Source organism: Toxorhynchites rutilus, chromosome 3 (assembly GCF_029784135.1).
Source record: "Toxorhynchites rutilus septentrionalis strain SRP chromosome 3, ASM2978413v1, whole genome shotgun sequence".
NCBI classification, from domain to species: Eukaryota; Metazoa; Arthropoda; class Insecta; order Diptera; family Culicidae; genus Toxorhynchites; species Toxorhynchites rutilus.
Window position 1 is genome coordinate 318544472 of NC_073746.1, and position 23964 is coordinate 318568435.

Sequence of the window (23964 nt, forward strand, 5' to 3'; positions counted from 1 at the left end):
AGAACGGACATGTGTTTTCAGGGAAATGAAGCGGACAAATATTAACATAATTACTTCTAAGGAAGACATATATGGGCAACATAATATTAAGATCCGGACTACTTAAGCTATTATGATCTGACCTGTGTGGGTAAACCCTTTCTTGAAAATCAGCATCCAGTCAAATTCTTTAATTACTTTTTATTACATTACCAAGCAACATGCTCGATATAATGATATCCTGAACCACCATTACATAAATTGTCAGTGGAAATACCTTATCGTGTAGGTCGTGAATTGAGCACGGATTGATAGGACAACAACCTTAACATCAATCTAATAAAATCTCTATCGACGTTTAACCTTTTAAGCCAGGCTCACGACAAATCTTTGGGGGAAATTGAGTAAAATCATCCAAAATCATCTGCAAGAATTTCCCTTCATTGATTTTACTAACTAAAAAAAAAAATAAAAAAAAATTTACCAACTAATAAGAATTCATAGTACGCATCGACTCACATTGTGAGCTAACACCCGTATGTAGGCAATACGATTGTTCGTAGCGTTATGGGGGAAAACGAATGGCTAGTAAAATTGAAATAACATACACATTTTAATCGTCAAATGGTTTACCTTTTGACGTAGGACTACGTCTTTCATTAAGGGTGCCAAATCAGAAAACAGGTCACGCTTTTATGAAATAAAGTTAACGTTAATAACTAATTTTGATGCGAACGGATTCTGACGATTTGCATATCAATCGAACCGAAAATTCTCTAAGATTTGTTTGATATGCTATGCATTACAAACCCATAATCTCTTAATATTTTGAATTGATGAAAATTGGAAGCATTCCCATTTCCCCATACAATTGTTCTGTCCATTTGTGTGCATCCCTAACAGAGCTGCCAATAATGGCCAACTCATGAGAATAGAAACAACGAAGAGAGATAACGCAAATAGAATATTTGCGACATAAACTCCACTCTGGCACAGTAAGTACATTGTCGCTAGAGTATTAATATTGCACATCCTTTGGGGAAAATTTTCACTTCCCGTTTGGTAGCCATCGAAGTAACATCATTGCCGGCGAGAGTCGAGAGAGAATGAATTGTTTGTCTCATTCTGTTAATTTTGTGTCATCTTCGTTCCCCCTTGAGCTGTGGACGCGAGCGAATATTTCACTTGCTGTGGATTTGGTATTGCAACGGCGTGCATTGACATGAAGAAACAAATTGCGACATATGACGACTCCGTGTATTGTTCTCGTAAATGCAAGAAAACATCGCTGCTTCTAGAACTGCTTCTGCAAAGCCAAGGATGAATGAGTTATCCTTTTCAGACTTAATAATTTATTAAATTTCTTTGCATTTATGAATAATATTCGAAATGATAAACAAGCAAATTAAATGAAAAGAATGCGTAGTCCTACGTAGTAAGCGGTCGTGTCTTACTATATTTACTATTCATGTTTTAAGAAAAAGAAGGTTGCTGGACAAATTTCGTTTCTAACGGTGTACACCATAAATACAGTCAACTCTCCCTAACTCGATATCCAAGGGACCATTGAGTTAGGGAGGTTTCGAGTTATGGAGAGAAAAATGCTTGTAAAATCAATCAAAGGTGCCATAAAACCAATCGAGTTAGGAAACATATCGAGATACAGAACATCGAGTTAGGGAGAGTTGACTGTATATCGCAATAACGATTTTGCGTAATATGTATAATCTCTTAATGAATCATTTCCATTTTCGTAGAGTGACCCCATATATAGAAATTAAAGACGTCCTACGTCAAAACATACAATTAATGCATTAATGAAAATGTGCTATATTTGTATACCTCTACGAATGAAATGCAGTGTTCGTTCTACGGACAATACAGAGAGAAAATATTGCGATTTAAGCTCCGCCCGTCGTTACGCTTGGGTATACATAAGCCTTTCGTGTTTTTCAATCACTGTCTCAATCCAGCAAGCGAACAGACATAATTTTTTCCTATGGCAACCAATGAGGGTTTCGCTCGATACAATAGAAGGATGGAAGATATCGCAACAGGCGTGAACGGGGTTTCGGATGATTGACCTAAACCCAACTGTGACTGTGACTGTGATAGATTTTTTTTGTTTGTTGTGGTACATGCGCTTGAAGAATATGCGAATTCTCATATTATATACATTATTAGCTGACGTTCCGCACAATAAAATCCTCAATATCGACATTGGCGTCTGATAGACGGGTGAGCCTTGCCGCAGTGACTGCACTGTGTAGTTGTGTTTTGCTTAATACCTTCAGGGTTCATTTGCTTCTTTTGTTTACAGAACAGTGCACTTTTTGTTTTTGGTGATGATTTGTTGTTGAATTTTTGACCAGATATTAGTGCACAATCAAGGCATTGCGAGATGGTGCGTTACGGTTGTGTAATATTTTTGAGCCATAATTCTGGAAATCGAGCACTGTAAACTAACTGAAGGACCAAACTTCGCCTCAATATAGAAGATAGTTGTGTCAACTCATAGTTAAAAGTTATTGAAAAAATGATAGGTCAGCTACTGTCTGTCCATCTGATATTGTTAATTCATTTTGTCTATGTGACATGTTCGAATTTTTTTCAATATATTCATAAATTTTTCATTCTTTTTTTCCGATAAGATATTTTCAACTGTATAACAGAAATTATTTGAAATATTTTTTTTCAATTCTTCTAATTTTTCCTTTTGCATATTTGAATGTCTATAGTCTCTTGCAATGTGTTTTTTCATCTTTTCCAAGTTCTGTGTCTGTTTGAGTATATTTTCTTAAAAAAAAACAGGAAGTGGGTTATATCTATGGTATAACCGCAAGGGTGACGTAGGACTATCCTTGATTTAGAGATCATTTGTATGAAGTTGAATCTGAATTCATTCTGAATGAATGAATATTTGGAGAACTTCGAAAACGAGAGCGTTACGTTGGAGGCACAAGGTTTTATGCATCCAATATTGGATACGGAAATATCCTACTGTTGATTGCGATTGATTGAAAAATCACAAAACCTAATGTATTTGGTCACAGTGTTACATGGATAGAAAACATTCAATTAAACTCTTTCACATGAATATATTTTGAAATTTCCCAAAGGAACTGGCAGATTATTTTCCAGCAATGATTAGATCTTTCCGGAACTTTCTCGATGCTGAATGGCATCCTAACGGAAAGAGTTCTGCGCGTGTATGTGTCGATCCTTCGCCGTCCACCTCCTCCAGCACGTTAGGCAACGATGTTGTCTTGTCGATGTCCTCACGAAAAATGAATGTGTCTCACCACCAGAATATTGCTTAAGTATGCTTTTTGTGTGTGATTGAATCGAGAGAAGGTGTGGTTTACGATGGCAATTTGTAAGGCAAACTAGAGGGGAATGAACTCTCTGAGCTCGGAACTTTCGGCGACTGAGCAATAATCGATTGCGGGCGCATACAATATTGGATACGGAAATATCCTACTGATGGGGAAGAATAATCTTCTGAAGCTATCCTGTTAATTGCGATTGATTGAAAAACCACAAAACCAAATGTATTTGGTCACAGTGTTACATGGATAGAAAACATTCAATTAAACTCTTTCACATGAATATATTTTGAAAATTCCCAAAGGAACTGGCAGATTATTTTCAGTAACGATTAGATATTTCCACATTTTCCTCGATACTGGAAGCCCACCAGTGGTTAATGCCAACTCGATAACCACCTGTTAATAGCACTTGATTGAAACATATTTGGTCACAGTGTTACATGGATAGAAAACATTCAATTAAACTCTTTAACATGAATATATTTTGAAAATTCCCAGAGGAACTGGCAGATTATTTTCAGTAACGATTAGTTATTTCCACATTTTCCTCGATACTGGAAGCCCACCAGTGGTTAATGCCAACTCGATAACCACCTGTTAATAGCCGCGCGTGTATGTGTGTGTAGCGATGTCTTCCCAGGGAACCGTTTGTGGCATCACTCTCCTCCTGATAGATTCCCTTCTGGCCTAGGGTGCACAAACAGGCTCTTGGTGACACCGTTCATCTGCGCTTTCATGATAAATAAAGAGCTTCACCGCAACAGCGACAACATGCTCCAATCGCTGTTCAATTAGAACTTAGTGGATTTCCGAGCGCCGCTCGCTTATATACCGATTGGTGATTTCAATAGCCTGTTTTGAAAGCAATTTTAAGACTATTGAAACAAGTTTTTGGATCAAAAAGTAACAAGTATATAACGCGTAGACATTTTATCTTTCGAATGAAGTGTTTATCATACCATTTCGTTCAGTTGTTTAGGAGCTATTAACGCTCAAAATCTCGGTCTCCGGCGTAACGCTTTCGTTTTCGAAACTTTGATTTTACACCCCGGTATAGAAATGAAAGACGTAGTCCTACGTCAAAAACTATTCCACTTGGAGCATTCTTTCTACATCTTTATTCTTTATTCTTTATTATTATTGATTCATCTGACAGAAATAGTCTTAATGAATAATCTATCACGTTTTAAAATACATGCAGTCTTCTAATACTATTAACAAATTGTGACGTGGACATTCCAAATTCAAACACTGATTCAACGGACGAAAACATGCGGATCATTGCACAAACAGGTTGGTTGTATCCATACAAAGTACGATGAAATCCCGGCTGCATTAGGGATCGGTATCTCAGCATCCTACCCGAGGCTCGAAAGTCCAAAAGCGATAGGAGATACGAGCAGTCGACATCGCCATTGAGTAGTTTAACTACAAACGTCGCTTGTTGAATCTTTCGTCTCCGATCAAGTGTTTCAAGTCCAAGCAAGCGACACCTGTCAGCATATGCTGGTAAATTCAATGGGTCACGCCACGGTAAATTTCTGAGCGCAAGCCGTACAAACCTCTTTTGCACTCGTTCAATCCTTAGGTTCCACGTGACATCATTAGGAGCCCAAACAGCAGATGCATTCTCCAGGATCGGGCGAACAAGAGAGCAATACAATGCTTTTAGGCAATGCGGGTCCTTGAAATCTTTGGCAATCTTGAATAGAAAACCAAGTTGTCGGTTTGCCCTAGATATGGTCCAGGTATAATGAGAATGGAAGGAAAGTTTAGGATCCAGCACTACGCCAAGATCTACCACTTCATCTACTCTCTCAAGAACATTTTCAACGATGTGATAGTCAAAAATGATTGGGTCCTTGGATCGATGAAAGGTCATTACATGGCATTTACCGATGCTAATAACAAGTTTGTTCTTGCGGCACCAGTGAACAAACTCATCGAGTAGCCTTTGAAGACGTAGACAATCCCCGATGCAACGTACCACGACATAGATCTTCAAATCATCAGCATACATAAGTTTGTTCTTGAAGCCTAACGAAGATGCAGCGTCATTGAAATATAACACGAACAATAAAGGTCCCAAATTGCTTCCTTGTGGGACACCAGATACGCTCACAAACGATGATGATACGCTAGAGCCATGCTTGACACGAAGCTTCCTATCAGTAAGGTACGACGACAACCACGACACCAATCTGTTCGATGCGCCCATCCGTGATAGTTTACACAGTAGCACTTTGTGGTCGATCTTATCAAAGGCTGCCTTTAGGTCTGTGTAGATCACGTCTACCTGTGCCTTTTGTTCTAAAGCTTCGAAACAAGTACTGGTGAAATCCAACAGATTGGTACTTACGGATCTACCGGGAATGAAACCGTGCTGATCGGACGAAATGTGGGACTTAGTAGCATGTAGAATTTGATCACTGACGATAATCTCAAAAATTTTCGATGCAGCGGGGAGGCTGGTTATTCCACGATAGTTCTTCACATTACGTCGATCCCCACTTTTGTGTACAGGTAACATATATGATTCTTTCCAGCACATGGGAAACACTCCTCTTTCAAACGAGTGTCTGAAAATGAAGGCAAGCGGCTCTGCAACTGCAATTATGCAGCGACAGAAGACAGATGCAGGGATACCATCCGGTCCAGGAGAAAATGAATTCTTCAATTTCTTGGAGGCGTGGATGATCATTGCAGGTAATATTTCAAACGTATCCAAATCTACTGCATCCGCAACGATGTTAGACGCAGCCAGTTCAGCATCGGAATCGCTAGATGGCTCGGGTTGAAAGACGGAAGCAAAATGTCTCGCGAAGAAGTTGCACGCTTCGGCTTCATCACTGGATTCCTTGTCTTCATACACTAAATTGGACGAAACTATTGGGTTTTTGCGTTTGCTATTGACAAAGCTCCAGAAGGATTTTGGATCACGACGTAGACCAAACTGCACCCTTAATACATGTGATTTGTAGAGTGCAGCATTTAGATGCCTGTAGTCATCGCTTGCATGTTTGAAATTGACTTTTGTAAAGTTGGATCGATGAGTTCGCATACGTCGCTGCCATTGATTGCGTACACGCTTCGCCCTCCGGAGGAGAGGCGTACTCCAAGGAGGTGAAATTGGGCACCGTTTCAAAGGAACGTTCGCAATCAGCCATTGGCGAATGATGTCGCAAAATTTGAATGCCATGTCATGGACGTTCGTACAATCGTAGATACAACTCCAATCAGAACCGGACAGATGGGCAGAAAGGCTGTCAAAATCAATTTTGCGGTAATTTATTTTCCTTTCTTCTACATTTCCCACTGGAAGCGAAGTCACTGATTTAGCTGGTGCGTTGAAGCGAATGGTCAAAGGAGGGTGATGAGGATCTACGGACACTAGTGAATCAACGGCGGTCAATACTTCAGCATGGCTTCCTTCGGTTAAAAAAACCAAATCCAATGTACGGCGCAGGTGATTTAGTTGTGCATTAATTTGATTCATGTTCAAGAAATCCATTCCGTCAATCAGCGCTGCGCTCGCCGGAGTCAAAAGTATCGGGTTGTCGAGACGTAAGCTGTTGTCGTCGTTAGACCATGCTAAACGCGGCTGGTTATAGTCGCCACAAGCGAGAATGATAGCTTCGGAGTTGGCGGACACACTTAGTTCACGGACGGTGGCGATATGATCTTCCATCAAAACAACGTCCCGGCTTTTATCGGGTGGAATGTAAATGTTACACATCAGGAAACGATGGCCCCGAATATTCGCAGAAACACACACTTGCTCCAGTCGATTTCCGTTAAGCGTGTCGATGCGTGTGCTCACGTGTCGATTGGCGACAGCTATCAGTACACCGCCAAAATTACGCTTGTCGCTATTCAGAGAACATCGATCACATCGAAAAACGTTGTACGATGATCCGAAAATTTGCAGTGAATTGATGCTATCGTTTAGTCCAGTTTCCGTCAGCAATATAACGTCATAACCGCAGTCGAGGGAAGTAAGAAATATATTGTCCAGCTTGGTCCTCAATCCTCTTACATTTTGGTAATAAATCCATCTAAACTAGCGTTGCCAGAAAGCATTTCATTTTCGGCAGAAACCATGCCTTTTCGTGTCTTGAAGCGTCAAATGGGCAAATAAAATCATCTGTCCCCCAACGCTTTAAAATGATTGTATTTATGGGAACAGGCATCTCTTTCTTTTTTTCTTCTTCCATTTTTTTTGAGTTTGCACCCAAAAAAAAAGTCCAATCGACGTCAACAGGGATTCGAACCAAGGCCGGCTGGAATGCAAGTATACGGAAAGCTTATTTGTCTCTTGTTTTGCTCGCTCGTATTAAGCTTTTATTGCTGCCCCCATATATGTGATACAAATGTTTAGCAGTATTTGAGAGGCTTACATTTTCTGTTATTTTTACGCTCATTCAATGTAATAAATCGGGATGACAAAACATGAGCTAAAATCAATTTTGAATGTATGCATATTTGAGGTGGCCTTTAAAGTTTTTTTTTCAAAAGAATGCAGTGAAACAAAACATTCTTATAAACTTTTTGTACTTAAAAATAAATGTTAACCGAAGTGTTCCTGAGCTTACACAATAATCTGTACTTTTCCGAAATAATTACCATTCAGTTGTTTTACTTGTCGACAATTGCGTTTTCATGCGTGAAGGGATAGTCAGAAGAAAGTACAAATATATAGGGTTGGGGAAAAAGAAATGTCGTATTTCTGATCGAAGTTTGACGCTTTATTTAACATACTTAAAATTATGCAATTTAAGTCAAATATGCGCAGTTTTGTTCGCAAACTTGTTGCCATTTAGAAGGCAACTTCATTATAAATACCCCCCACTCCCCCCCGTGTTGCCTTATATTGATAATATACGACATTTCTTTTTCCCCAATCCAATGTTTAAGCAGTGATTGTTTGATTGTTTGAGAATAAACAACTTCTTCTTGATATCCAACAAACCAAGTATAAATTCAGCTGAAGGAATGATGATACCGGTGATATTCGAGAGCCATCTAGTGAAATTTATTACAATGTATACCTCCAAACACCGCCAATAAGCGGTCGACAACCATAATGCCACCCTGAAGGATCGTCCGAGTTCGAGTTCACCCGTCTAAATTGATTAAACTAGACCTAATGCCCCCGATGCAGAGCACAATTGCAGGTCACCTCCTCCCCATTCTGGGGAAGGGGGAGCATCTGTCTGAATCCCAGTTGGGCACAGCCACACAGATAAACTGGTCTCTCTCTCTTGATTGTGATTCAATTAAACCATACATTGCACGATCATATATCATACATTCGCACGGCACTGCGCTGATGGCATCCAGGTCATCAGTCCGCAAAACTCGCACTAAGCTAACAAAACTAACCTCTCCGGTTCGCATATAATGACACGCTCTAGTGTTTTATATTCTTTTTTTTTGCTGGATCCCCCATTGGGGATCGGGAAGTTCTGTCCGCGGGACCGAATTAGTTGATCTGTCGCAGTCGGCCGGTGCGCATTTGGATCACACGCAACGTTTGACCCGCGCCGTCGGTATAGTTCTTGGTAACGCTTGATAACGCTTACTAACCGCTTGTGGGTTTGTGGGATCTTGGTATATCCATAATTTTCACCGTGTTCGCTGAGTACTAACAACTTGTGGTGTGTGTCCTTCGTGGTGGTTTCAATGGTTTTGAAGTTCAGTGTCATCCGTGTCGAAATCCGCGTGAAACCCCCCGAGTAGGGCGACTAATTGGATTTAATTGTTGTTACTATTTTTTTTCGCAGTCTTCATAACTACCAACGACAGCGGTGGCGTCGAACAGAGGTCCGGCTGCGAAGCGGAACAATTCGAGTGTTGATGATGTAAAGAATTTTTTTTTATCACAAACGATCAAAGCGTTTCGTTCTTTCCATTTAAGCTAATTCAGTTAGGGTTAAGTGTTTTCAAATTGCACAAGAATAGCATAATTTTTATTCTGTAGATTAGGCGGAGTGCGATGCCATTGAGTCAAATTGATCCGAATCTCCAGTGGATAGGTTTTTAAGGTTTCGACCAATTGTAACAGTGAGAAGTAAAAGCCATAATAAAAGAAAAAAATAGGTTTTAATTGAAGAAGCGAAGTGAGAAGTGAACTCTCGAAAGAATGTCCGACCGCCAGGTTGCGTTGATGGAGGAGAAAAAGCCTCTCACCCGTATCTTCATGCGTCCGGGTGTTATCGAGGAGGAACCGGACTCGCTAGACAGCGTGATCGGAAATCTGCCGCTGACAATCGTACCCAGCTTGGCGCGTATTTCCACCCATGGCAGCGGATTCAGCCGGCAGGAGAGTGTGAGGTAAGTTTTGTTTTGCTTGTGCTGGATCGTTGTGTACAAACAAAGTTAGGTACGACACGGGTGAGATGGGAAGAGTAATGTTAGCGTTATCAGCTCATTGGCGAGTGATTGAAGCGGACTTAACTCAGTCAATAGTGGCTTGGCGAGATGGTCATTTGATGTGTCCATTGGTCATGTCTAGCCGACTCCGATTGGCAGCGAATCGGAGGGGATTTGTTCGGCGTATTATTTTGCTTTTTCTGGAGATTTGTTATTAGTTGGATCGATAGACGTCCCATGATTGTTTCTGGGTGCGAAAAATGTGTGCTCCTTTCTCATAATATTACTCATTTATGTTTATTTACTTTTTATAATGGATTTTTTTTGCATTATTCTCCCTTTTCGATGAATAATTTTCATCAGTTGTTTTCAAATTGATCGGCTTTTAACTACACCAGATACGTTCACACAGTAATCAGTATGATATTCACAGGCAGAGTGGTTGAATAGTGAGACGAAAGTGTGACTTTCAGCCCATATGGCATCCGGCAATATACACTCGACAAAACAGTTAGAGGAACAGAATGTAAAGTCGAAATTTTTAATTGATTTTTGAAATACTGTAACATTGTGAGAAACCAACGCATCAAGATAAGATGCACATAATTTTATATCCTAAACTTTCAACGATATTTTTTTCATCTTGGTGTGTAGATGTAGTGGACAAAAATACAGGAAAGAAATAAAAATCGGTTTCTTTCTGTTTTTTCAACGATCTCGTGGACTAACACATTTGTTTCCAACTAATAGCAAATCCGATAAACCTTTTGAATCAGATTTTGTCTTATTTCTGTAATGTTCTAGTAGGGCCTTCCAACACAGAGATATTTTTGTTTGAATGAAAAAATTCGCCTTCATCTTTGAGGCTGAATGGTTCAATAAAGAATGATCACACCGCAAATCGAAACGTAATTTTGAAAACTTCAATAAATTCTGTATCAGACATTTTTTTTGTTTCGATTTCAAAAAAGTGCAAAACACAGGATTTTTTCAGTATTTTCCAAAATCTGCTGTAATTCTACAAATATTGCAGTAAGTTCTAATGTTCAACACCTGTAAACGTTTCATATTGATACGTTTAGCCGTTTTTTCTAGCCGATCGATCATAGTTTGGAGGTAAATGGAGGAGCACTGTATTTGTTCTCGATATTTTTGTCCACTACATCTACACATCGAGATAAAAAATTGATCGTAAAATATTCCAAAACTTGAAAGTTTAAACTTTAGTCTGATGTACATCCCATTTCCATGCGTTGATTTCTCGCGCAGTTACAGTCACATTTCCAAAATCACCTAAAACTTCGACTGTACACTCCGTTCCTCTAATTTTTTTTTGAAGAGTGTGTCTCTTGATCCAAAGTGCCTTGGCATCTGTAGAATATATTGTGTATCCTCATTTAGTTTTACTGTGTGGGAAAATACTAGTGTGTGAAAAACCAATTGACCAACTAAACTCGGAAATTTGAAAATCAGAAATTAGTAGCTTTTTGGAATTTTCCCAATTGGGTTGTATCACAAAAATATTAACTAAGTGCTAATAAAAAAGATGCAAGTGATACGGCATTCTGATAACGTTCTTTTGGATTAGATCTGTGAACGAAAACGCCGATGTCGAATCTGCATCGCATCTGTATCTGAAAATCAACGTCTGGATCTTCATCTGAATCTAGAATTTCAGATCGCTTAAACTAGATGTGGTATCACAGTTTGCAATCTGGATTTTGTATTTGGACGTACATGTCTTTCGGAAACATTCTTATCTAGAATTGGAATTTACAATCTGCATAGAAAATAAGAACTTTACAGCTGGAGTTCCCATCTGAAATTTGGAAAATGGTGGCGTGAAAATTGAATATGGAATTATTAATGCAGGATTTTTATATTATACTAGCTAACCCGGCAAACTTCGTCCCGCCCATTTACTTGATTAATTCTCGAGTAATGCATAAATTTGTGTTTTATTTGTATGGCAGCCACCCCTAAGAGAGGGGGGAGGGGTATCTAACCACCATAGAAACATTCATTTTTTTTTTTTATATAAATCGTTTATTTTTACAGGCTCAGTTACATTAGTTTAAAGGAGCCGAATTCTTAAGTATATGTTTTAAAACTATACATAAATAATTTTCCTAACACTATGGTTAGTAAGGTGGAAAACCGATTACTCGCGGTTTACTCGAGTTTAGAGGGTGACATCTTTCAGGAAAGGGATGGGATATAAGGGAATTGTTACAATGTTGATGATCACACTCGATTCTTAAATCTATTGTATATTTACATTTCAACTTATTTTACTGTTTATACCAAGGGGGCCAATCGCTCGCAATGGATGAAAAGGAGGGTATAAGGACATAGGTACAATCACACACGAAGATCGATAGCTTTAAGGAAAACATATATTTGGGTCATGTAATCAAGGTCTAACCGAGCCAACACATTAGAAACATTCATTGCACCCTAAAGTTTCCATATGCCTAATTTGGTTTAATTTGCTTGATTAATTCTCGGGTAATGCAGAAATTTGTGTTTCATTTGTATGGCAGCCCCCCCTTTGAGTAGGGGAAGGACTGTCTAACCATCATAGAAACATTTATTGCACCCTAAAACTTTCACATGCCAACTTTTTTTTATTTTTTTATTTTTTATCCCTTTTGTTTTATTTTAGGCTCATTAGCATTTTAGCTGTAACAGAGCCGAATTTTAATCGTGTACATGTCACATATTTATCATATCTATAATTAGCACATTACACAGTTGCCATTTTTCGGCGTTAGAGTATTCCCTTCTATACCATTGCAAATGGTACACGTAAGGCGTAAGAGTTCTTCTATCTGTTCAGGCGTAAGAGTTTTCTATCTGTTCTTCCATTATCCAGTTAAGACTGGACAGCGGAGACAGTCGTTGATCCATTGTTGAGTTATTTATAGAACAGCAGCCCGATGTTTCTTGCAGAGCAGAGCAGTTGTATGGATGAATCGATCTCCATCGCTGATGATTGTTGCGTGGACGTAGTTATTCTGTAACAACACAAAGATAGTCAATGGGAGCCCTGAGTTTTGAACTCACGATCGATCGCTTACTAAGCGAACGCGCAACCAATGTGGCTACGGAGACCCCCTATGCCAACTTTGGTTTCGTTTGATTGATTAATTTCCGAGTAATGCAAAAAATTGTGTTTCATTTGTATGGCAGCCCCCTCTAAGAGAGGGGGAAGGAGTATCTTATCACCATAGAAACATTTATTGCATCCTAAAACCTCCACATGCCAAATTTGGTTTCATTTGCTTGATTAATTCTCGAGTAATGCAGAAATTTGTGTTTCATTTGTATGGAAGCCCCCCCTTTGAGTGGGGGAAGGACTGTCTAACCATCATAGAAACATTTATTGCACCCTAAAACTTTCACATGCCAACTTTGGTTTCGTTTGCTTGGTTAATTTCCGAGTAATGCAGAAATTTGTGTTTCATTTGTATGGCAGCCCCCCCTTAGAGAGGGGGGAGGGGTCTCAAAATATCACGAAAACCTTCCCCGGCCCCAAAAACCCCTACATACCAATTTTCATGTCGATCGGTTCAGTAGTTTCCGAGTCTATAAGAATCAGACAGACAGACAGACATCACTCCATTTTTATATATATAGATAGATTTATCTCGGTTCAGAATAACTTAAGAGCCAACCGTTCCCGAAATGATCCACTTCTCACCTTTCCTTCTAGAAATATTCCCGTTATTTTACGATTTAGTGGCGATCCTCCGTTAAAAATTCGGTCCATGATAGTTTTTGCGTTTACCCGACACCCAGATATTATGTACACTCTGTCCAAATTCTATTAGACCAGGTTGTGTCATTGTAAACAAACAATGCTTCAATTTATATTCTAGTGTGTAGATATTGGCGACTACCATACATTTCATGATTTTCATATGTGTGTGTGCAAGCGCTGAGCGTAAACGAATGTTTTCGTATTTTCAACTGTCAAGTTTCTATAAGATCAGTTACATTTTCCGTTGTTTTAGTTGTTTTGATCAATTAAATCTGGCAAATGCCGAAGGGAAAAGTCTTCACGGAGAGAGAAGAAAGACAAATCGATGCATTTCACCAAGAAAATGTTGGTATCAGAGAAATTTCTCGTCGGATTGGACGATCCCATCAAGTAGTGCTCAGTTATTTGGCGAATCCTCAAGGATACGGCAAGAAGGAGAGGGCTCCACGTAAATCGGAGCTCTCTGACCGGGATAAGCGGGAAATAGCTAGAACAGGTTCGAATACCTCAAATTCGCATGTGCAAATAACGCAATATTTTAACAACTCAACTGCTCGGGTGACAATTCGTCAAATTTCGGTAAAAAATCCTCGCATAAAGAGGGCTTAAAACGTTAAAACTCCTCATCTTATACCATCTCACATCGGAAGACGTCTCAGTTTTGCCAAAGCTCACATGAACCGACAGTGGGACATGGTATGTTGCGACAGAGAATGTGTCCAAAAGAATACATTTTGCTATATACCATAACGAAATTTTCTTCAATGTATAGGTTATCTTCACTAACGAAAAAAGTTCTATTTGGATGGTTCTCAAGGTTTCAATGCGTACTGGGGCGATTTCGGACAGATTGAATTCAAATTTCGGACACTTTATTTTGTAATTTTTTGAACGAAAATTACATTACACTCGATTATATTTTATAATCAACTGCGAGGCACTTACCAAGTAATCACAGTAGCCTGATAACGATGATAAGAGTTGATGAAACACGAGAAAAATTTTAGTATTGATGAAGGGGTAAATTCTACGTGCTCACGCTAAGCAAACGACAAACACAAAAGATAATGAGTGGATTTCGGATTTTGGATTGCTTTTTTCCTACTATGTAATAATTCAAATGTAATTATCTAATGAAATGATAGTGAAACCAAGAAATTACTCTAAAGAAGCAATTGTGATATGAATTTTATAGTTATATCATCAGTGCATCAAGCATTTCAAGCCATTAGAACGAAGTGTCCGAAATATGATGTTGTCCGAAATATGATTCAGAACGGTACTATAGAGGCTTAAAACTTGAAAGTTCATTCTCCTCTAATGTTTGCACGATTTTCCCAGGTTCCTATGTTTAGAAGACCGTGTTAGGGAAACATATTCCGGTCTGCGCAAAGGCAAGCGAGTACAAAAGTACTTGCAGTTTGCATTTATTTGCAAAGCCGATTTCCCCAGACACCTTGGTTTTGATGTCTTTGTTAGGCAAACACATTTCGGTCGGAACAAAAACACCCCCGACTCACATTTATTTACAATGTCAATTTCTCCAACGCTGCTTGGTTAGGGAACACATTTCGGTGAGAACATAAGTCCCCCTACTTTCATGTATTTGCAATGCTGATTTCCACAAGGCTGCTTGATTTTGATGTCTGTGTTGGGGAAACCGTAAATCGGCCTAATTAAAACGAGGCAGTTAGGGCGTTTAGATAACGCTTAACATTTTGTTTATCTAATGAAAAATGTTAATTAATTGCGATTAATTGCGATAGATGTGTAGAAATATTACCTATAAATTGATGCAAACATCTTTCCGATCCAGTAAGAAATGTTCGAGTTATAAGCAATCGAAATCTTTCATTTTTCCTGCATGTTCTGTGTTTAGGTTTTCATTTTACCCCCTATATATTCCGGTTAGACGTAGTCCACGTCAAAAGGTGTTTTGTGCGATTTTCCAATTGAGCAATTTTGGTGCGGTATATGAAATATTATATATTATATATATTTAACGGAATTATAGGGCATTTAACTTTTTCCGATCCCTGGTTTGATCTGCGGAAGTGAGGATGAAGTGGCCAAATAAAAAGTATATAACGTTTATTTTAATTTTTAAATCTAATATGAATTTACGTCTTTTCTATTACGATAAGATTTGTTTCACAGCGCGATGTGAAAGTTGTTCGCAACTCGCAGTGCGAAAAGAGAGCATTTTTCTGTAGTATAGTAACTTTCAACACTTTTGACTGGTACCTTCCATTTCGGAAGAATGTCGGGAGTGAGAATTGAACTCGTGAACTTCAGTGTGAGAGGTTACCACTTCGCCAGATCGCCTCCACAAAAAAGAACGCTGCGAGTTGCGAAGTTGAGAGAGTTTGCATCCAAATGTTACATATGTTAAAAATGGGAGAAGGTAGCCCTACACCTACCCCTAAATAGCAGCTGTCACTCATCACGCAAAATTCTTGTTTCTGGTGTCTTCAAATCATTTCAATTGTTGAGGAGAGTACAGAATATAAACAATATCAGCTAGTCATAAATCACTATATATTCTCAAGCTGGTTATCATGTTCTCTGACCATTCTTTCTACGATTATCACGTCGAGATACCTATTGGTGTCACCGCAAGCTGCCAGTATATCGTTCATAGCTTTCTGAAAAAGTTCCGGTGCCGTTACCAAGCCGGACGGCATTCTCTTGAAACGGCCACCAGTTGGTAATAAAAGTCATTAGCTGAGGCGCGCGATGTGATCTTCAACTACTGGCCTCGGGTATTGTGCTTCGATATCCTTGAAAGACAGGATTATTCTGCATTCTTCGTTTAAACACAACGGTATCATTTAGTTGAATATCCATTAACGAATTTTCATCTTGTGTTTTAGAGACATGTTCAATTGTTTCAGCTTCCTCTCATACAAACAACAACATTCATTTCGTCTTTGCACTTGACAGTTCAAGCAGTTACATCCAGTGTCTTAGAATATCAACAAATATTCATGAGTAACGATTTTATTCCAGTCATATACTTTTTTCTCAGCTTGAAACACACTGCCCTCATTACAAAGTACGTACGTTAAATGTGTAGGTTATCTTCACTGACGAACAAAGTTCAATTTGGATGGTTCTCAAGGTTTCAACGGGTACTGGCGTGATCTACGGAAGAAGGAACAGTATTTTTCAACCAGGAATTTTGGTAGAGACTCGTGCATGGTTTGGGCGGGATTCTGCGCAACCGGAAAGCTCAAGATAGCTTTCATATCATTCATGGATTTCACACATGTTCTGCAATCCTCTCTCCTGCCGTTTTTGCGTGGATATAGTCACAAAAAAGTTCACATTTTAGCAAAACAATGCTACTATTCATACCAGCAAGTAAACTAAGCAATGAATTAAGGACCAAAAACTTAATTTTTTTGACCGGCCGGTTCACTCTCCAGACTTGAATCCTGTTGAAAATCTTAGGGGGGATCCTTGTACACAGAATCCACACTGAGTGAAAACGGTATACCACGATTGAAGAGCTCAAGGTCGCAATTTAGGGAAAATGGAAAAATATCGAGAAATCCGTTCAGCAGAATTTGGTAAATAGTATTCCAACATGAATTTTCAAGGTTATTAGTCTAAATGGCAAGGTTACTAATTATTGACAAGTAAATCATCCGATCGTTTTGAATTTTTCATTGATAATACTTATGAGTTTTGAAGTGGTCTTATAGAAACTGGACAGCTGAAATTGTCATATTTTAGCACAATAAATAAACAAATAACTCTTTTGAACGAAATTGATGTAGAATATACTTTATTCTAAGCATTCAACAATGTATGAATGTATCTCGTTGAAATTCTAACTGTTTGTGTTGCAGCAAAATAGAATCGGGGTGGTCCCATGGAAGTTGGACATAGTGTCTAATGCTTCTTTCAAGAGCACCCAAACGGTGTGGGCAACCGAAATAGTGCTTGCATGATGGTCACTCTGAATGATCTCTGTCATTGTTTCGACACATTCTACAATTGGCCGGTCAGATTGCAAGTTTCGCAACTTTGACATCCAAATTACCGGAACGGAAACATCGGAACCACAGTTGGTTGCAAGCCAACGCTCGAACGAAACTGAGCCAAGCAATCACAAAATTATCTAGAAGATATGTTTAGTACGAATTCAAATCTTTTTTACACCACCCAACGAAACCCGATCGTTCTTCTACAGCGCGTGATATCGATCACCACTGGCATCTTCCCGGAAAATAATGAATTTAATTTTCCTTAATTATTGTTTAACTGTTTAAGATATCAGAATGTTTGAATTATCTTACCATATTTGGGTCTCACTGTTCGAACTGCAGTATTTTTAGGTTGTTGGGATGTGCCGTAACGTTTCTTTTTTTAAACGGTATAAATTTTCTGTAGCGCTATCCCACATTAATAGAAAGGGCCTGGCCAGGAGTAAAAAGTGCCCCCAAACCAAATCACTAGCTGTATGGCAAATATTATATAGGATATTAAATAAGAAATTTTGACGGTTTATTTGAACCCCTATGTGGCTTAACATAGGATTTATCTATAGTGGAAAACGTATTTTTTTCGTATATTTCACGCCATCCTCAAAAGCTCAATAAAAATTTGAAAAAAATACTGAATGTGCATCTCACTACGGTGTATCAAGAAAAATTATCAAAAAAAATCATCAAAAAAAATTGAAATTTTGAAAAAAAAAATTGGGTTAAGAGATTCAGTACTACTCTAATTCATATTTGAATGTGTTCCTACGGCTTTTCTAGATATGTGTGATTTTTTTCAGAATTTTCTCAGTGTTGCGCGGTACAAAAAAAATGAATGTAAAAAAAATAAATTAAAAAATGTTTTTTTTTTACATTTCCAAAGCGTCTGGCTGGGTAAGGGAGTAAAGAGTGCCCTTAAACCAAATCACCAGCTGTATGGAAAATATTGTGAATAGGCGGTACAATTTTTTTTTCATATATTTTCTGGAATTTCGAAATTTTGAATATTTTAAATAATTTGGATTTTTTAAAGCGTTCTTCTCATTAATCTGAATGATCTTTCCACAAGGACCTTTTTTTTCTCACAGAGCTCTATCGTGACTCTGACTCCTATGAATTTGGTAAACCATCTAAATTCCATGCAAAGACTCATATATTTTAAGATACGAAAAAAAAATCTTTGTACAGCGCAATGCTCTAAATATACTGACAAAATTTAGACATATAAAAAACAAAATCCAAATAAATATTATAGCAGTACTGGGTCTCTAAATTCAAAATAAATTCATCCATGCCTCTCACGCTGAAGGTCACGAGTTCAATTCTCACTCCCGACATCCTTCCAAAAATGGAAGTAAAAGTGACGAACCAGCCAAATGAGTTGAAAATCACTATAATACAGATAAAAAAAAAAAAGTCAAAATAAATTCAAGGTGCCCAAGGCCAAAATTTTTGTTTTTGTTTTAGCGCAATCCTCTTAAAAGTTCAAGAAAAAAATACGCTACATGTGAAAAAAACAACAAATACGAACGCATTGAAATAAAAATTAGAGCAAAAGAAAAAAAAAAGTGTTTTTTTTCAAAATTTCGAAATGCCCGAAAATATATTTAATTTTTTCTGTACCGCAAAAAACACTCTAGAAATTCCGAAAAAAAACTGAATGAAATAGAAATAGAAAAAAATTGAATCCAAATAGAGTAGTACTGAATCTGAAAATAAAAAAAAAAATTAAATTAAAATAAAAAAAAATGAAAATCTGGAAAAAAATTACAAATATCTAGAAAAGCCGTAGGTAACCTTTTTTTATTTTTTTTATTTCTTACCTAATCTTTCTCGGAATATTTTTATGATGTGTTTTTTTGACTAGTAGAATACAACTAGACAAAAAAATTTATTTAATACCGGCTGTTCACATATTCTAGGAGAGGTGCACAGATATTTTGTTTAATCTCAGCAATAAATTAGCATAGAAATTATTTTCATGTTTGGGGTCAAAGTGGTCATAGGTGAATAATAACTTACAATGTTCTGTTTACTAAAAACTGTTATATCTCATCACATTCTGCTCTTGAAGAAGATCCTTTTATGGCTTTGACCCTGGATAAATATGTCACTCCACTAAACCAAGCCTCATTATGCGGAACGTTATGGGCTTCTTACTACGTTTTTTATGCAAGAGAAAATTTAAATTGAGGCCAAGCTTTTTTCATATATGTACCTACTATATCAAATATGATTTGAACAGAATTGGACGAAAAAAAAGACGGGTGGGTAATGTCGGAGACATAACCGGAGTGACGTAGGACTATACAAAGGGGACAGCTTTTGTTAAATATATATTTTAAATATATTGTTTTATTTTCTTCTCCTACGTGAATACCTACCTATCTACCTGAAAAATGGATTAGTTTACTGTTTACTCTTTATTAATATGTTGATGGTTCTGAAAAGAACCTTTGGTGTTGTGTTTTTGTTATCACTCGATATTCCCATTTTGTTCGGTTAAACCTTCCTGTTTAGCTATTGCGTTTGCCACTCGCCACAGCTTTCACAGTTGGAAAATTTCTTCCCATCCAGCTTGTGACATGTTGTTCAGTAAATTACATTTAATGCGACATGCCGGAGAAACACTTTGCCACTCACTGAAACTAATTGTTGCCTTGATGAGCGCCGAACCGAAGCTTCTCTGTTCTTGATGCGGGTTTTCTGATTGTCGTGAGCAGCTTTGCAAGCCAACTCGAGCACTCCGACGGCCGAAACTCTATAATCGCTGTTAGGTATACTGGTGCTCCGGGACCAATCCGTTCGGCCTAGTTATCCTTGCGGAGCAATCAGTGAATGCGACCAACAGGGAACTGGAGACCTGCACGGTTCGAGTGAGACTTTGCCTTTCCCTTAACTAGCTGTATGGCAAATATTATATAGGATATTAAATAAGAAATTTTGACGGTTTATTTGAACCCCTATGTGGCTTAACATAGGATTTATCTATAGTGGAAAACGTATTTTTTTCGTATATTTCACGCCATCCTCAAAAGCTCAATAAAAATTTGAAAAAAATACTGAATGTGCATCTCACTACGGTGTATCAAGAAAAATTATCAAAAAAAATCATCAAAAAAAATTGAAATTTTGAAAAAAAAAATTGGGTTAAGAGATTCAGTACTACTCTAATTCATATTTGAATGTGTTCCTACGGCTTTTCTAGATATGTGTGATTTTTTTCAGAATTTTCTCAGTGTTGCGCGGTACAAAAAAAATGAATGTAAAAAAAATAAATTAAAAAATGTTTTTTTTTTACATTTCCAAAGCGTCTGGCTGGGTAAGGGAGTAAAGAGTGCCCTTAAACCAAATCACCAGCTGTATGGAAAATATTGTGAATAGGCGGTACAATTTTTTTTTCATATATTTTCTGGAATTTCGAAATTTTGAATATTTTAAATAATTTGGATTTTTTAAAGCGTTCTTCTCATTAATCTGAATGATCTTTCCACAAGGACCTTTTTTTTCTCACAGAGCTCTATCGTGACTCTGACTCCTATGAATTTGGTAAACCATCTAAATTCCATGCAAAGACTCATATATTTTAAGATACGAAAAAAAAATCTTTGTACAGCGCAATGCTCTAAATATACTGACAAAATTTAGACATATAAAAAACAAAATCCAAATAAATATTATAGCAGTACTGGGTCTCTAAATTCAAAATAAATTCATCCATGCCTCTCACGCTGAAGGTCACGAGTTCAATTCTCACTCCCGACATCCTTCCAAAAATGGAAGTAAAAGTGACGAACCAGCCAAATGAGTTGAAAATCACTATAATACAGATAAAAAAAAAAGTCAAAATAAATTCAAGGTGCCCAAGGCCAAAATTTTTGTTTTTGTTTTAGCGCAATCCTCTTAAAAGTTCAAGAAAAAAATACGCTACATGTGAAAAAAACAACAAATACGAACGCATTGAAATAAAAATTAGAGCAAAAGAAAAAAAAAAGTGTTTTTTTTCAAAATTTCGAAATGCCCGAAAATATATTTAATTTTTTCTGTACCGCAAAAAACACTCTAGAAATTCCGAAAAAAAACTGAATGAAATAGAAATAGAAAAAATTTGAATCCAAATAGAGTAGTACTGAATCTGAAAATAAAAAAAAAATTTAAATTAAAATAAAAAAAAATGAAAATCTGGAAAAAAATTACAAATATCTAGAAAAGCCGTAGGTAACCTTTTTTTATTTTTTTTATTTCTTACCTAATCTTTCTCGGAATATTTTTATGATGTGTTTTTTTGACTAGTAGAATACAACTAGACAAAAAAATTTATTTAATACCGGCTGTTCACATATTCTAGGAGAGGTGCACAGATATTTTGTTTAATCTCAGCAATAAATTAGCATAGAAATTATTTTCATGTTTGGGGTCAAAGTGGTCATAGGTGAATAATAACTTACAATGTTCTGTTTACTAAAAACTGTTATATCTCATCACATTCTGCTCTTGAAGAAGATCCTTTTATGGCTTTGACCCTGGATAAATATGTCACTCCACTAAACCAAGCCTCATTATGCGGAACGTTATGGGCTTCTTACTACGTTTTTTATGCAAGAGAAAATTTAAATTGAGGCCAAGCTTTTTTCATATATGTACCTACTATATCAAATATGATTTGAACAGAATTGGACGAAAAAAAAGACGGGTGGGTAATGTCGGAGACATAACCGGAGTGACGTAGGACTATACAAAGGGGACAGCTTTTGTTAAATATATATTTTAAATATGTTGTTTTATTTTCTTCTCCTACGTGAATACCTACCTATCTACCTGAAAAATGGATTAGTTTACTGTTTACTCTTTATTAATATGTTGATGGTTCTGAAAAGAACCTTTGGTGTTGTGTTTTTGTTATCACTCGATATTCCCATTTTGTTCGGTTAAACCTTCCTGTTTAGCTATTGCGTTTGCCACTCGCCACAGCTTTCACAGTTGGAAAATTTCTTCCCATCCAGCTTGTGACATGTTGTTCAGTAAATTACATTTAATGCGACATGCCGGAGAAACACTTTGCCACTCACTGAAACTAATTGTTGCCTTGATGAGCGCCGAACCGAAGCTTCTCTGTTCTTGATGCGGGTTTTCTGATTGTCGTGAGCAGCTTTGCAAGCCAACTCGAGCACTCCGACGGCCGAAACTCTATAATCGCTGTTAGGTATACTGGTGCTCCGGGACCAATCCGTTCGGCCTAGTTATCCTTGCGGAGCAATCAGTGAATGCGACCAACAGGGAACTGGAGACCTGCACGGTTCGAGTGAGACTTTGCCTTTCCCTTAACTTGTCCTCCTTTGTTACGTCCACGATGCCGATGCCGTACAACCACACGGGTATACGGTTTGAAAGAAAATAAGATATTTTGTTGGGGTCCGCGTGTTTTATACTCTAGCGGTACACACTCACAGGATAGAGACAAATCGGCAGACTCAGCCAGAGGGGCGAGTCCAACGAGACGAACGAATGAGCGTTAAAAGGGAGCGATGGCAAAAAAATACATTCATTACGATTTGTTCGCTCGTTGGATTCACATGCAGGCTAAAAAGGGTCCTTTTCAGGATCACAAAATTATCTTCAATCTAAAGAGTTTATTGTTTTGTTATCACTCGATATCCCCATCTTGTTCGGCTAAACCTTCCTGTTTAGCGATTTGTTGCCTCTCGCCACAGCTTTCACAGTTGGGAAATTTCTTCCCATCCAGCTTTGTGACATGTTGTACAGTAAATTACATTCAATGCGACGTGCCGAAGCGCCACTCAGTGTCGCATTGGAGGCGATTTTAACCTGTAATTGAACATTTGCGATGACAGTGGTACAGTGTCGACTTTCAATGTGGGGTCATAACTTGGATCTCTATGTTTACAAAAATGTCCAACTAAATAAGTCGCATTACATGTCCGTCCAATTAGCTAAATTTCGAACTAATTGTAAATTACTGTACTCTCAATCTGGAAACAATTTAAGAATTGGTGAAAATTGAATAATCAGGAAAGTCCCCAACTATCAATAAGCTCAGAACAACTGCCAAATTCACATACTCATCAGATCCTGGCAAACAAATTATGAAAAAATCAATTTGTGTTTTATTATTATTTTGGATAATGTTTTAGAAAGCATTGAACTGTATTTCCTAAACTCTTTTTTGGAAGGTTTAATGGCCCTGAAAAGCGCCTTGTTTTATGGAATGGTTCCAATTTAGAAAACTTAGTACTCGTGGTTTTGAAAAAAAACCATTTCGAACGCCCTCAATGCCGCCTTGTTCTGGATTTGCCACCAAAGCAGTTTGTATAAAGAACAAACTTTTTTCTTCTGCTACCTGCTGCCGTTTTGCGATTGCGTTTGCCACTCGCCACTCGCTGCAACTGCCTGTTGTCTTGATGTCCACCGAACCGAATGTGTTCTGTTCCGAATGCGGGTTTTCTTATCGTCGCGAGCAGCTTTGCCAGCTAACTCGATCACTTCGGCGGCCGAAACTATATAACGCCGGCTA

At 37.8% G+C, this 23964-nt stretch overlaps 2 protein-coding genes across 13 annotated transcripts in view; both read left to right on the forward strand.

Moving 5' to 3' along the window:
- The window catches only part of LOC129774807 (G protein-activated inward rectifier potassium channel 3-like), a 302558-nt gene extending 293136 nt beyond the window's left edge, over positions 1-9422 (forward strand). For 5 of the 12 annotated variants that reach the window (XM_055778774.1, XM_055778773.1, XM_055778777.1 and 2 more), the window contains one exon: positions 9092-9422. Coding sequence is in view for 8 of the 12 variants with exons in the window: in XM_055778777.1 (XP_055634752.1) it covers positions 9092-9165 (74 nt within the window). In the remaining 4 variants the exon portion in view is untranslated. The remainder of the gene's footprint in view (positions 1-9091) is intronic. The other 7 variants (XM_055778784.1, XM_055778780.1, XM_055778781.1 and 4 more) reach the window with 7 other exon arrangements.
- A 28-nt stretch (positions 9423-9450) lies between these two features.
- The window catches only part of LOC129774806 (G protein-activated inward rectifier potassium channel 3), a 34166-nt gene continuing 19652 nt past the window's right edge, over positions 9451-23964 (forward strand). The window contains exon 1 of the mRNA XM_055778771.1: positions 9451-9641. Within this exon, the coding sequence (XP_055634746.1) occupies positions 9451-9641 (191 nt within the window). The remainder of the gene's footprint in view (positions 9642-23964) is intronic.